Consider the following 16,400-nt stretch of genomic DNA (forward strand, 5'->3'; position numbering starts at 1 on the left):
CTCACTGGGTATTTTTGATTCTTATCACCTTACATAATTGAGTTCTTCCAACATCAGTCATGCAAGCCTTACCAGCCCTTATCAACAGATGTTAGAACTCAGTCTGGGAAAGACTGTTTCAAGTAAAAAGCCTCAGTGTTGAAGTTTCCTTTGCAATGTATATCTCAGTATCTCAGAGTTTCTCACTCATGCCATCAGACCCACTTATGACATTAAATCTTATGAATGCTTATGATTATCCTTATGTCTCGTTACTTTAAGTTTCCATTTAATACATTCTGTTTCAGTATAAAGGGAAGGGCACAAAGATTGTGTTTGGGTTAAATGTTCAGTCAATACAAAGCATCAAACACCTACTATAAAACTGAACTGATGATGGCATTAAAGCCCATTAATGCATTTATTAGATTAAAATCTAAGGAGAAGTTGACAATGATAAGAGCATTAGAGTATACTTTGAAAAATTAAACTGGATTACCAGCTAGCTGGGGAAGAGAGTTTCACCCTTTTCAGTTGGTGTTATGAGAAAACATGGGTCTATATGTGAAACAAAAGTAGCCAAGAAACAGGAGTGCTGTGGGATGGTCTGTATGTCAAATGTGTTGCTGATTGGTCAATAAATAAATCACTGATTGGCCCGTGGCCAGGCAGGAAGTATAGGCGGGACAAGGAGGAGAATAGAGCTGGGAAGTGGAAGGCTGAGTGAGAGAGACACTGCCAGCCGCCATCAGGACAAGGAAGATGTAAAGTACCGGTAAGCCACAAGCCACGTGGCAAGGTATAGATTAATAGAAATGGATTAATTTAAGCTGTAAGAACAGTTAGCAAGAAGCCTGCCACGGCCATACAGTTTGTAACCAATATAAGTCTCTGTGTTTACTTGATCGGGTTTGAGCGGCTTGGGACTGGCGGGTGAGAGAGATTTGCCCTGACTGTGGGCCAGGCAGGAAAACTCTAGCTACACAGGAGTCACTCCTGTTTCTCAGGTGCCACCAGCTAATAGTTTCATGGGGGTTATCTGCATGTGAACCACATCGGTAAACAAAAAGCTTCCATTCTCTCTGTGGCTGGTGATAAAACCCACCTCATGAGACATTTATATTGTATTAAATGTTAAAAGCACCAAATCTTAAGAAATCTCTACAAAGTACATAGGGGAACATGGCATGTGTTAGCATGGCTTTACTGTATCTCATTCAGTGTTTAATTGTTGAAAAATAAACCACCAAATTATCTGAAGATGTTTCTGTGCATTTAGAACTAGGGCTATTTTTCTTTTTTTTTTTCTTTTTTTTGTACTTAAGCTCTTTCTTTTTTAAATTTTTTTTATTTTTATTTTGAAATACAATTCAGTTCTACATATCAGCCACGGATTCCCTTGTTCTCCCCCCTCCCTCCCCCCTCACCTTCTCCCCAGCCCACCCCCCATTCCCATCTCCTCCAGGGCAAAGCCTCCCCTGCGGACTGAGATCAGCCTGGTAGACTCAGTCCAGGCAGGTCCAGTCCCCTCCTCCCAGGCCGAACCAAGCACTCCTGCATAGGCCCCAGGTTTCAAACAGCCGACTCACGCAATGAGCACAGGACCCGGTCCCACTGCCTGGATGCCTCCCAAACAGATCAAGCCAATCAACTGTCTCACCCATTCAGAGGGCCTGATCCAGTTGGGGGTCCCTCAGCCATTGGTTCATAGTTCATGTGTTTCCATTTGTTTGGCTATTTGTCCCTGTGCTTTATCCAACCTTGGTCTCAACAATTCTTGCTCATATAAACCCTCCTCATTCTTGCTAATTGGACTCCCCCTAATTGTCGTGCTAGAAACCCCATCCAACTACTGAGGGATCTGGATGCAGAGATCCATGGCTAGGCCCCGGGTGGATCTCTGGGAGTCCAATTAGGGCTATTTTTCATAGAGAGCAACATGTTTACAGCAAGAGTTGGCACTGATAGACCTGAATCCAAAGAAGGCACAAACATCACATGCTACATGTAAAATATAGAAAGTGGCACCAGGCTAAAAGGACGATGGTAGTTTGATAATCCTTGATAGCCTCAGAATGTTAAAAAATAAGGAGTTAATAAATAATAGCAAGCCAGGTATGGGGTACAGATTGTAACCCAGTACTTAGAAAGCTGAAGCAGGGGCATTAAGAGCTCTAGCCTGAGGTTCAGAGAGAGACTCTATCACAAACAATAAATACAGATAAGTCAAAAATGACAGATGAAGTCATTATCTAACTAATGTTAAGGAAGCAGAGAACATAAACTAATAAGCTAATACCACTTTTTAAAAGTTATTTTATTTATTTAAAGTAGAAAGCAGAAAGAGGAGATTTATTCAATGTGGTCCTGTGGGAGGAGAGACCAAGAGATCCAGTGATTCCCCCAGGTCTGCCTTCAGGGTCTTGAAGTGAGAAAAAAATTGAAATAGAGGGTGAGGAATATACACATCTAAAACATCCCATTCAAGGTGAGGCCTTGTAATGAAACAGTCAATGTTCTACAGAACTACAGATTCGGACACAGGAACCTGAACATTTTGCAATGCCAGAACATAACCCACAGCACAAGCAGAATAGACTTCAGTTATGCCTGACCTAAAAGCTATTCCTTCTATACTTTAGTTGTCTAAAATGGTGTAAAGTGTTTGTTAGCACTAAATGATTAATATTTGTCACTTACCACCCACTTAATGTGGGATCAAATCAGACCATTGAATGTGGATCTTTCTCTGGCATCATAGAACAATGGAGAACAAACCACCAAATGGTTAATCAGCAATGACTTTAAAAAAATACCATACTTTTATTATAAAAGGATGGGCTGTATCAGTGGACATGCCATTTTGAAAAATAACACTTTCTGTACATTCCATGATACTGCAATCATGAATTTTTTTGGATGATCTTGGAAGGCACATATTCAAATCACATGCCTGGGAATTGCTTAGGCTGTTCTCTGAAGTCTTGTCAATGCAACAAAGCATTTCAAACCCTGGACTGTCCTCAATCTAATGTCCATATTACTTGAAGGTATTTTCAGAACCTTTACCTACTTCCAATGATGCTCTACAGCTTGGGAAAAGAGCAAGACAATTAGCATGAAGAAAGTGATTTTGAAACTTCACTCAATCTGAATGTTGTAATAACTTAAATGGCTCAGTCAAACTAAGATTACAATTCTATGGAGATAAATCTATAAAGAAACAAAATCCATTACTCTGTGAGGTCTTCTATCTTCTTCTCCACTAACGTAGGTGGTACATTGGAGACAATGACCTGCATATCCAGCTGATTGACCACCGATACCTGAGAAGGGAAAACAGAACATATTTAAGTCCTGATCATGGAAATTTCTACTTTAAGTATTAATATTGTCTGTTCCCTAATATCTGTAGAATTTGTTGTTTCTTGTTTTTAACTCATTGTCAGATGATTTTTTTTGAAGAATTATGTATTTTCCTATTGGCATTAGGAATAAACCACTATTGGGAGTACTTGCTATGGACCCAGAAATTACATGCTAAGAGGATTTCATTATTTTGGCTTTGAGTCTGCTTTTTAAAACTCTGTGATGACTGTGGTGGTTTGAAATCATGTTTGAATGCTTAGTCACCAGGGAGTAGAGCCCTTTGAAAGATTAGAAGGTGTGGATTTGTTGAAGGAAATATGACACTGGGGGTGGGCTTAGAAGTTTCAAAAGCCTATGGTAGGCCCAGAGTCTATCTGTCTGTCTGTCTGTCTCTCTGTCTGTCTCTGCCTATGGATCAGGATGTAGCTCTTAGCTATTGTTCCAGTGTCTGCCTGCATGCTGTCATATTCTCCACCATAAGTGACTAAACCTCTGAAACTGTGAGCCAACCTCCAATGAAATGCTTCCTCTTCTAACAGTTGCCATGGTCATGGTGTCTCTTTATAGCAATAGAAGAGTGACTAAGGCAATGACAACAGGAATGGAGTTTTGTTGTACTTGATTTCATCAGTAAGGCACACCCAGCATAACAGGCATACACTCTTTAGGATTTGAAAACCTCAGCAGATAATTTACTCATTGCAACTGGTATTCTGAGGTAAAACAGGGTAGAATGTCTAATTCCACAGGATTCTCAATACAGTCTCCTTGTCTATTTTGTCAACTGTAATCTGGAGATGCATGCATACAAATCTACAGTAGAACTAATATGAGCTATTTTAGCAATAGTTGATGGATATGTTGTATTCATTTAGCACTCAATGAGTTCCTTCTATTATTATATAAAATAAAAGAAGTAATTCCATGCTGACTACATTCTATTTTATTTTTCTTCAGAACTCTACAGGTTTCAACTTTATCATCAACTATCACAAGTAGTTATTGATATTATTCCCATTTAAATATGAAAACTATAAAAAACCTGGAATATTTGTTGTGTGATTGTGTTGTCTAGTTTTATGTCAGCTTGACACAAGCTAGAGTCACCTCAGAGAAGGTAACCTCAGTTGAGGAACTGCCTCCATAAAATTGGTCTGTAGGCAAGCCTGTAGGGCATTTTATTCATTAGTGATTGATGTGGGAGGCCCAGTTCATTGTGGGTACTACCATTCCTGGGCTTGTGGATCTGGGTGATAAAAGAAAGCAGGCTGAGCAAACCATAAGGAGCAAGTCAGTAGCAGCACCCCTCCATGGTATCTGCATCAGCTTCTGCCTCCAGATTCCTACAGGCTTTGAGTTCCTGCCTTGTCTTCCTTCAATGGACTGTGATTCCAGGTATTTAGCTTGTAAACTAAATCCTTTACTCTTCAAGTTACTTTTGGCCACAGTGTTTTATCACAGCAATAGTATCCCTAACTAGGACAGAGATCAAAGCTTGTGCCATAGCCATAGTTTAATAATCAATCCTGTTTAAGTGAGAGTTGTGTGGCTCCATAGCTTGTACACGCTTAACTGTTGCCAAATAATTTACACAAGAATGTGAAGTCAAATCTTGAACAATCCTTTACATGTCCATGTGCTCCTACAGTAGTATTAGTGCATGTACACCAGAACCATAAATTGGACACTCTGGGTTGGTTATAGTTAGCACAGAATATATCAACATGATTTATGATAGGGAATACATTCATGCTGCCATATAATTCTTATATTGGCTCCAAGTTATCTATATGCTTTTACTCATAGATGGGGTTAAAAAGCCTCAAGGAATCAGACAGGAAATTTAAATAACAACAGTAGACAAGAGAATAATTGACAGGAAGTAGTAGAAGTCTGCAATCTGAGGGCACACACTGCTTTGAAAGGGCCAGGCTCTGCTGGCTTCCCCTGAGCAGTGCCAAGTGGGAAAAGCAGTCTAGACATGCTGTATCACTTAGATTTCCAAGAAAATAAGTCCAAAATATTACAGAAAATGTTCACAACTCATTAGGAGACTGTTTGAATTTAGTGTGAGTCTAATATTGTGTGAGGCTAATAAATCTTCTCAAAGTCTGTATTAGGAATCCGTTTGATACATCCACAGGCAAAGCAGTGGGCACTGGCAGTTTGAACTCTCCTTCTCACTCATTATAGATAGGTGGACCCCATGCACAGAATTTTTTTTTATTGTTATTGAGTTTTTAGCATCTAGACTTGACAGAATGAGCAGCACGTGATGCTGACAGTTTGGATTCGGGGGTCAAGTTTAATTGATAGACTCTGCTTTATGTAGGGAAAGAAAATGAGCCGGTTGTGGTGGTGCATGCCAGTAGGATTTGTTGAAGGAGGCAGAGGCAGGAGGATCATGAGTTCGAAGCCAGCCTGGGCTACACATTTAAAAAAAAAAAAAGAAGAAAATCACACTTGGTAATCAGGCATATCTTCTGGTGGCCGTCCATCTGGATGTTTCTGTTTTCCAGCTGGGAACACAGCAGGAATGGATTTCCCAGGTTAGGGAGGCCATGGGATAAAATTAGAGGGATGTAAGCACCGTGGAAGAGACCGTAGTGCTTTTTGTTTCTACCTCCCCATCAGAATAAAGAAGCCATTGAAAGGGCAGAAACATGGGTCTGAAAGAGCCTAAGTCAGTAAGACCCCCAACTCCTATTGCAGGAAAGCTACCAAGAAACCAATAAAAACTTAGCTCTTATTTTTATATCTTGAGAGGGCTTTAGTTATGACGGCTATGCTCCTAGAATTTTGGAGATTTTTGGAATACAGTCTTTCTATTGTCATAAATATCTAAGATCTTTTGCATAATAAATCTATCTAAGATTTCTACATGCTCAGTAGAGTCTCACAGAGGGCAAGGAAACATTATCATGTTAGCAGTGTATGGGTTCCGAGAAGTTGTAGACTTTGCATTTAAATATATGTGTTCTGCTTTTCTGTAGCTTCCCTCCGAGTAAATGTTCAGAATGCAGAGACTAGTGGTGTGGGAGGACCTTCATTGGAAAGCTAAATTTGGCCAGAGAGATACATGTGACTCTATCATTTGTCATCTAAGGATATACACTGGATCCTTATCATTCATAAGGACAATTAACTTACCAAAAGGGATTTTCATTTGTTAGAAAGGTTTGGGCTGATTTTGATTGCACCAGATGACAAAGAAATAAGGTTTCAGGTCCCTGGAATCCGCATGTATTACACTTACAACTTAAATATTATTATCTTGACAAATTTTGAAAAAAAAATTCTTAGGGCATAGAAGAAATATAGGTAAGGGATTAACAAATTGCACATAAGAAGAACAATTGTCTTCTAGATATAAGGAACAATTCTCTTATAGGTATAAAGAGCAGTTACTTTGTAGCTGTAAAGCCTGGGCTCAATTCTTATCACTGGACAAGAATATACATCTATTTTTAATAAATTAAGAGTATATATCTATTTCTGATAAGTTAATAAATTTAGGCTGCCATAACTCTATAATTGGTTGGCTCTGCCTTACCTTTGAACAGGTATTTTAAATTTTTGAATAGCTGATGTTGAACAGAGCGCAAATATTTTTACTATTCATATGAGAAGAATAATACATTATAGCTTAGGTTAGGTTTTAGTCTTTAAACAAATCCTGGATTCTGAATTTTGCTTTTTTCAGCATCCACACCAAGCATATATAAGCAATTAAGAGCATAACATTTATCTTAATTCTCCATTGCAATCACTATGTAAATATTTCCAGAAATTTATAATTTATTGTATCATAATTTAAAAATATCCTTATATAATTGCTTGATTTTTCTCTCTTTTGTCTGATTTCAAATATTGCATAAATATTCATTTATATCACTGTTAGAGATGCTTTGAGTGATAGAGTAAAATTAATAAATGTGATCAAAATAAAGAGAAGTATATGACTTACAAAGGTCTAATGACAGAGTTTCACTATGTACTAGGTCCTTTCTTATGAACCATTTTCTTTACCTCCCCACTCATTCCTATGAAATTCAACATTGCCATTTTATCTAACATGCACAAAATCACCAATAACTGACCCTATATAATTTTAAATTCCCTGGGATCCACATCAGAAAGATAAATGCTAGCAAAATTGTTTTAGTCATGTTTTAACCAAGCATTTAAAAATAGTTCAACACATGTTTAACACAATCCCAGCATGCAATCAATATAAAACACCTCAACTCCTCATGGAGACCCTTGACTTTATTCACAGAGTCTTTGGAATTCAGTTTCATCTCAAACTCACAGCAGACCTCAATGTGGCCCAGAGCAGGTCTGGGTGTGGCACCTACACAAGGCCAATAGCTGGTGTTTGTACACACTTGTTCTCTCCTCATGGAACGTAACTGTCCTTCACAACTGGACTTGGCTATGACCTTACTTCTCATGAAATGAATGGAGTGGGCTAAGAGTCTTTTAGGGAAACTGTATATTCTTCTTTGATATTGCACCAGAATTCGAATGTTAGTTTACACAACCCTGGATTCCATTTGAGATCTGAAGCAATGATTACAAATATGAAAGTCTATTTGCTTTTTTCTTGTATTTTTATGATTTTTTGTTTGTACTTCAAATTAATATTTGGCTACTTCTGTTTTTGACCACAGTCTCACATAACCCAGACTGGGCTTGAACTCTGTGTGTAGTTGAAATTGGCCTTGAATGTTCGATTTTCATGCCACCCAGCTCCAAAAGTGAAATTACAGGAGTGTACTTTCATACTCGACTCCATGAATGCATTTCAACATGTTGTCTTTGCCATTTGGATAATATTAGTTCATATTTTTCAAATACTGACACATTTCATTACACAGCATGAAAAAAGAAATGTTTTTTAATACGAGCACCAATCTCACCAGACGATCTCATAGTCATTGGATAATGGGAATTTGTCAAGTTCACAGTGGGGAAGACAAGCTTTCCAGTGCTGTGATTTCAATTGGAGAGCTCCAACGCCATCTGTCATCAGGAGCAAGTACTGCCAGTTGGGATCCTCGAAATGAAAGCCTTACTTCATTCATTTTTTTATAAATGCCTTCTGAATACTCAGCTTGAATAAACATATTTTGTCTCTAAGTTGTTCCTTAAAATAAAAATATCTATTCTATGAAAAACTGGGTAGTTCAATTTGAATCATGTTTTTCTTGAGACAACCACAATTTCTTATTATATTTTAATTCATCATACAAAATATTTAAAGATGTTGTTTTTGATAGCTAGATGTGATTATTGGGAAGATAGAAAGTATGTATGTAGGTAGATAGACAGATAGATAAGTAGGTAGATAGATAGTGTCTGGTACTCAGGAATAAGCTCTGAGGTTTGAACATTTTTATTTACTACTTAGATGGTGTTTTAAAGTTATGGTACCAAAAAACTTGCCAAGTCAGTGAGAGATGACAAGAAAGAGAATTAGCCTGAGCCTTGTAAAGCAAAAATGCTACCAGATGAGAACAAAATAAACCAGGAAAAGAAAAGAAGAAGTTATGAGTGATGTGGTAAACAAGCCAAAGGTGAGAGCCTGAAGTCTACTAGACAATGAAAGTAAGCATGCATTGTGTACATTGTCTCAGACAGTGTCAGCATGGGCACTGATCCAGCCAAAGGAGATTCAGAATTCTATGGCTTTTCCAAAGGAGCACAATATAAATAATGATGTGGTTGCATATTGACTAGACCATTCTGCTGGCTGCAGAATGGGTAAAGCGGCTGTGAGGGTTTATCTAAGTTGAGAGTGGGATGGTATATGAGCATAGTGGTCAATGAAGTTAGTGGAGTCCACCTGCCCTGACCACGAGCTTGCTGTGCAGTTGCTTGGGAAGCCAGATAATATAAAACACAAGAACAAAAAAAATGTTTCTCTCTCTGGTTCTTTCCTCCCAAGTAGACATGTTTTTATGGACAAATATTCCAGGTGCTTTGACTCTGCACACTGACACTTGCTCCCATAACACTCCAAGGATTCTCAGGGCCAGGTGCTGCATTGTTAGCCTTCCCAGTTCTGATGCTTCAATCTTCTTAGACTAGGGTATTTTGTCACCTTTTCTGGCTTCCCACCATGCAGACTGGCAATATGGGACTTTTCAGCCTCAATAGGCCTGTGAATCAATGTAGTCAATCCACCAACTTTGTTTCCTTAGAGATCATGAGTAAGGAATACATAAGGAAAGGAAGTTAATTTTTATATCATGGGCCATTCATTTTAATTGATAAAGTATTATGTATTTGGTAATTAAGTATGGGGAACATGTAGGTTTCTCATAAGAGAATGTATGAGAAGGAAGCAATTCAGTTAGGCAGATTGCATGTCCTGCTGGGAACAAGAATGCTGAGTGTGTCTGGATACATTTTATATTGTGATTAAGGGCGGAAGGTTCAAAGTGGAAGTTTAGGGGCAATAGTACAGGTAACTGTGGCTTCCAATGATGAGAAAGTGTAGAGGGCAGAGTCATTAAGGGATGGAGCTCAAGGAAATGTGACTGTGGAACATTGGAAGAATAACCTCATTAAAAAAAAAAAGGAAGATGTTGCCAAAAATAAGTCAGGAGAGCTGGAAATAAGAAGCCAAGCTAACTAAGCTTCCTTAAGGTATGGAGGGGGAATCACGAGGGTGGAGGTTGGACTCTGAGGAAGGAGTAAGGATTGAGAAGTGACCACGCTTGGGTAGCATGAGAACATGACAGACAGATGAGCAAAGACTCCACATGAACTAAAGCCCTCCCCTGAGAAAGCAACAGTAAGAAACGGTGTAAAAAGTGCCTCATCTAACATGAGGATCATTACCTTCTCCTCTTACTAATCATCTTCAGTGACTACCCGTTGCTTTAGCACACAGTTCCAGGGTAGTTCATGTGGCTTTCATGTCTCATCTAAACCACCGACTTCTCTAGCCCCACTCATCACCCAAGCTCCCTCTCATGCTCTGTAGACAGAGTGAATAACCATCTCTTACTCACTCAACCTTGTCTTCATCTTGGTTTTGGCATCTATCATCATCACACCCTCTGCACATGGACTTTATTTGGCCTTTCTCTTAACTAAAAAGATTGCATGCATTACTATAAAAATCATTTTTGAAATGACTTCTCTGATGCCATTTGCTCGTTATAGAAATATATATAAAAATAAAACACATTGTGATTTCTTTAGATGAATTTGTCTCTTCATAAATATATAAATATTTAATAAGTATCCAGATAAAAGTAAATACATATGATTTAAGCACATGGTTTATAATTTCTATATAATTATTTTGAATTTAAAAAAAGCATGAACTTTACATTGTTCACATCTCACTACTGAATCCTATTCACATTATACATAATGGTTATTTATATTTGCTTGTGTCTATTTTATAATATCTTATTTATACTTAATACACTGACCTTACTGTTTAGCCCTTAAGCCCCACAATGTAAATATTCTAACTAACAAGAAGGGAAAAAAGTACACTATCTGATATAAGGTTTATAGGCCTCTATTTGGTCAAAAAAACTATGTCACCCATAACATCTAATATGTCAAGACTTCTTGGCTAATATTGACCTGCTTTTACTACAATGGACCTTTCTGTTTTGAAGGAAAGTACTGTCAACATTGAAAAATTGATGTATGTTGGTGTATGTATGGTAACTGGGGTTTTTCACCACCAAAGGAAAAAAATTTATCCCTAATGCCTACATGTAGATAAAAGTTAACTAAATGAGAGCTGAACAAGTTGTGCAACTTACTAGGACATACAAGGGGATAGATGGATTTTACTTGATTCTTTCTTGATATGATAGATGCTCAATAATCACCCCACTTATAACTGTTATTAGTTTCATCAGAGAAAAATCCAAACAACCTCCATATCCAAGTTAGAAGAGATGTGTACTTTGATGTTAGATATTTTTGTTAAAGTTAGAATCCAATTGCCCTTGAGATGATCTACCCCTGAAGCTGTATTCAGCCTGAGAGAAAGAAAAGACAGAAATACTCTTTTATAGAGACACATGTAACACAGTGAAGCATCATCTCTACCATCATTGGAGGTTCTGCTCTAAAAGGAAAATCACATATATTGGAATACGTTACAACAAAATGTTTTCTGTTTTTTAATTACAAAGGCCAAACATCTTGATGAAAATTTAATGACATTTATATTTCAGAGAGTCTATTTCAAAGTAGTATTAAAAGTGTTGATAGCTACAACACTGGCCCCAGGCTAGAGTCTCATGTCCCTCCCTCATGCACTTACCAGCACGTCAGCTTTCCCACTCAACCCCTTCCCGTAGTCGTCAGTTGCAATCACTTGAAATTTGAAGTAGGATCTCCTCATGTTGTGGAAGAGCATGGCTGTCTTGATGAGTCCTGTGTATGTTTCCACCACAAACCCCTCTTTGCCCTCTTTAATGGGTGGTATGATGAGCCTGTAGGCCATGGCACTATAGTTTCCTGTGTCCCTGTCGGTAGCCTAGGAGGGAAAAACCAGATGATAAATCATCAGTGAGAAAGAAAGAAGAAAAAGCTTGCAGCTGGAAAGCTTATTTCCGCTTCCAAGGCTACTTGTGTAATAGCACAGTACATTTCTCCTAAAATTCCATTTCTTTGAATATCATTATGCAGATGCGGAAGACACATCTGCATAACAAATAGTTCTCATCAGAAATGATCCTGGCCCCAGGACAGTTGTTACAAAAGACCAGGAGCCAATCAATCAATTTTTATCTGTCAGGATGATTTCAAACTTAGGCTATGGATCCAAACTATGGGAACTATGGGCTACTTGAAGAACATCATCTCAGGGCTATGGGTTTTTTGTTTGTTTGTTTTCAGATTGGTCAGGGATTTTTTTTTTGTAATTATAAATTCTTTTCTACAGAGTTTTTCATTAATATATTTTGGTCATGTTTTCCTCTCCCCCAACTCCTACCTCCCTATCCATGCAACTTCCTGTTTTTTTGTCCCTCTCTCCAAAACGAAACAAAACCAAAACAAAAGAAAAATCAAAACAAACAAAAACCACATTTTTGACTTAACATACAGCCTAAGGGGTAGGAGATATAAACTACTGTACAATGACATATCAAATCAAAGTCAAACATCATAGTTTTAAGCAAATACATTTATGGATATATGAGTGAGTGCTGTCTAGCTTCTATTCTAGCAAGATGAGAATAAGATAGATGCCAACTCTCTCTTTTGTGATCCTCCTGGGTTAACAAGGTATCTGGTGATAGAGTGACAGAGTACAGGCTTAAATTTCTTATCATTTAGGTTTAAAAAGGGATAACTACTCAGATTTTCCATTTTTTCTTAAAAATGGCTGTGAACCAAATATGATTTGCATGGGTTCTATGGCTTCTATTTAAGGGAAAGTTTTCAAAATGTCAGCTTCAGAATTATTTCAAAGCAAATCACTCAGAAAAGATATGGTTGAGGCTGGAGAGGTTCTCAGCACAGAAGAGCACTGGCTGCTCTTCCAGAGCGTCCAGGTTCAGTTCCCAGCACCCATATGATTGCTCACAATCAGCTGTAACTCCATTTTTCAGGACATCTGATGCCCTCTTACATCCTCTGCAGGCACTAGGCATGCAAGTAGTGTGTAGACATGCATGCAGGCAAAACACCCATATACATAACATTAAAAATATTTTTAAAACAATTTATGGGCTTTATTATAAAAATAACTTGAAATAAATAAATATATCATATGCTCCAATTAACCAGACCCCAAATCCATACATTCCAATTAACTTTTATACAGTTAGAACAAGGCATTTGGAATGGAAGCTGTGAAACTTCACATTAAGTTTTCAACTTTTGATATTGAACATGTAACAAAAAAGGCTAAATACAAGAGAATGAAAAAGGAGCAAATGTAGGTAATGTATACGAGCTACAAGAGAGGATACAAAGCTAACTGTTTCTCTAGTTCTAATTTTGTCATGAATTATTTTTTGTTTTGGGTAGTGCATAAGGAAATAAAATGTATTCAATACTGAAAATATATTAAAAAATGGTGGATAAGGGAATTGGATAATGCCATCAGGCTGTATGTAAATTATTCAGGATATTACATCTTTCATATTTCCATTCCCATTTTTTAGCATTATTTTCCATTACATACATTACACAGTCACTCTTATATCATTGCTTAATTTAAAACATCATATATTAAACATTTTTAATTTGCATTAAAACTCTAAGAGCTGTACTAAAGTAATTTAAATAGTAAGAAAAATATTGCTGAGGAAGCTACTGTTACAATTTTATAGATTAGTGATGTCTAATAGAAGGTTCTGGGTGCTGATAGAAACCATCCCAGTATGTCTGATCCTCACAGCAGAAATCAGCCATATACGACCACCGAGAATTTGAAATGAGGCTAAGGCGGCAAAAGAACTGGGATTCTGATTTGACCTAACTTAATCACATGAGTGGTAGTGTTGGTATATAGACAGTGACAAGAATACGTAAAAGCCCACATACAGTAAGGTATAGTATGCACTTGACTCGGCTTCAAGTTTTATACATATTCCAAACACATGAAACATTTCAGGATAGTCCCACCTACACAACAGGGAATGTTATCTTATACTACATAACACAGCTATTTCAACTCAAGATGAAAAATCATGTCTGGTCTAAGCTGCTGTCCTGGTGAATTCCAATTGCCAACTTGACTGGATTTAGAGTTGCTTAGGAGACATATCTATGGGGTGGCTATGGGGGCATCTCCAGAGAAGTTTAACAGAGGAGGGAAAGTTGCTCCTAAGTGTGGTCAGTATAGTCCCCTAGGTTAATGTCTCAACTGAACAAATGGAGAAATGGAGAAAGCCATGTGGACACCAGGATTCGTGTCTGCCTGCCTTTTGACTGCATGTGCAATGTATTCAGCTGCCATGATGCCTTCCCGGGAGGCCATGATAGACTTTATCATCGGAATGTGAAACAAAGTCAACCTTCCCTTCTTACTTCGTTTTCATCATTGTATTCCCTGCCACCCCCCCCCCACCCCCCCAGCCCCCAGCAACAGCATAACTACAGTTGCTAAACTGCCCCATTAAGAAGAGGGAAAGAAAGCATGCTCCTTCAGCTCATTTTCTCTTGTGCACTGATGTTCTGTTTAGCAGAGCTGGGTTGGGGCGTTAGAGTTCCAGGGAAGAGATTTCAGGTAGCATTCCATTCCCTTTCACAGGAGAAAGAAAGAGTAATTAAAGTTAACCTTTTAAAGCTTTAAACCATGGGGATTTTATTCATTTAACAAAGGATAGCATAAGAAATTAAAAAAAATGTATTCACAACCAAAGTTAAACTCAGAATCTAAACCAACTAGCATGAGATGTACATCTCCGTTCCATGAGTAAATTTGCTACTAATGTCAGGTCAGAGAGGCTTGGACAAGGAGCTGGGAAAATGGCTCAGTTAGTAAAGCAATTGCCTTGCAAGCGTGAGGACCTGAGTTTGATTCCCAGATATCACATAAAAAAGTCTGGGCACGGTGGCGTGCATATATAATCTCAGTATTGGCGAGGTAGAGATAGATAGCAGAATCCCTTGGGTTCACTGGCCAGCCAGTCTAGCCTACTTGCTGAGCTCCAGGCCAGTGAGACACCGTTTCAAGGTGAATGACACCCGAGGAACAAGACTTCAGATCGTCTTCCGGTTTCTACATGCACATACAAACACATGCATACAACACACACACACACACACAGACATACACAAAAAGATGTGATGCACTCAACTTTTAACTTTTGGTTACCATAAAGATTTCTCTTTAAGTAAATAATTTATTGTTAATGTAAGCTTTGAGATATAATAGCCATGCCCAAAGTGTACCCAATTACAAATGTACAAAGCAATAAAATTTTGAAAAAAAAAAGGAATTTCTGTGAGACTAATATGTGTATTAAGAATCAAAACATCACAGCTATTCACGTCTACATGCATGCCTCGGTCACACCCATCTCCCCGTCACACCCATCTCCCCGTCACACCCATCTCCCTGTCACACCCATCTCCTGTCACACCCATCTCCCTGTCACACCCATCTCCCTGTCACACCCATCTCCTGTCACACCCATCTCCCTGTCACACCCATCTCCTGTCACACCCATCTCCCTGTCACACCCATCTCCCTGTCACACCCATCTCCCTCAGGGAAACCACCCATCTGGCTGCATTGCTAGGTTTGCTCATTTTCAAAGTTTATATTGGTAGAATCAGCACAAGTTCTACTTTATGACTCAACTCCTTCACTAAGTTTTGTGCTATGAGGTTCAATCCTGTTCAATTGTTATTTATTTATTTATTTTTATTAAGAAAATTTTTTCATTCATTTTTTTATACACTAATCAAAGACCCTCCTCTTCCCTCCTTCCATTCCCCCCTCCACTCCTCTCTACAAGAAGGCAAGGCCTCTCATAGGGAGGCACATCCCCTCCCCCTGCCTCAAGGCTGCATGAGGTGTTCCATCATAGGTAATGGACTCCAAAAAGCCTGCTCCTGCACTAGGGATGGAATCTAATCCTAGTGCCAGGGGGCCACCCCAAGCCCATCAGGCTACACAACTGTCTTGCCATGCAGAGGGCCTAGCCCAGTCCTCTGCAGGCTCCACAGCCATTGATCCAGCTTTCATGAGTTTGCACTAGCTTGGTTTTGTCTTCTCTGCAGGTTTCCCCATCATGATCCTGATGCACTTGCTCATAGAATCCCTCTTCTCTCTTTTTGACTGGACTCCTGGAGCTCTGCCTGGTGTTTGGTTGTGGATCTCTGCATCTGCTTCCATCAGTCACTGGAGAAAAGCTCTGTGATGACAGGGTATTCACTGATCTGGTCATTGGGGTAAGCCAGGGCAAATGAATGGAACTAGAAAATATCATCCTGAGTGGGGTAACCTGGACTCAGAAGGACAAACATGGTATGTACCCACTCATGAGTGGATACTAGATGTAAAACAAAGGATAACCAGAGAACAACCCATAGCTCCAGAAAATATA

General features: G+C 38.6%; 1 protein-coding gene across 11 annotated transcripts in view; it reads right to left on the reverse strand.

The window, feature by feature from the left end:
- Nucleotides 1-16,400, reverse strand: part of Pcdh15 (protocadherin related 15) — a 1,435,070-nt gene that overhangs the window by 55,690 nt on the left and 1,362,980 nt on the right. For all 11 annotated transcript variants that reach the window (XR_008219809.1, XR_008219808.1, XM_052744717.1 and 8 more), the window contains 2 exons: nucleotides 11,654-11,869; nucleotides 3,217-3,305 (listed from right to left, as the gene is read on the reverse strand). Coding sequence is in view for 9 of the 11 variants with exons in the window: in XM_052744717.1 (XP_052600677.1) it covers nucleotides 3,217-3,305; nucleotides 11,654-11,869 (305 nt within the window). In the remaining 2 variants the exon portion in view is untranslated. The remainder of the gene's footprint in view (nucleotides 1-3,216; nucleotides 3,306-11,653; nucleotides 11,870-16,400) is intronic.

The sequence above is a fragment of the Peromyscus californicus genome, unplaced genomic scaffold, assembly GCF_007827085.1.
Source record: "Peromyscus californicus insignis strain IS unplaced genomic scaffold, ASM782708v3 Scaffold_19__1_contigs__length_69161282, whole genome shotgun sequence".
In the NCBI taxonomy this organism is placed as follows: domain Eukaryota; kingdom Metazoa; phylum Chordata; class Mammalia; order Rodentia; family Cricetidae; genus Peromyscus; species Peromyscus californicus.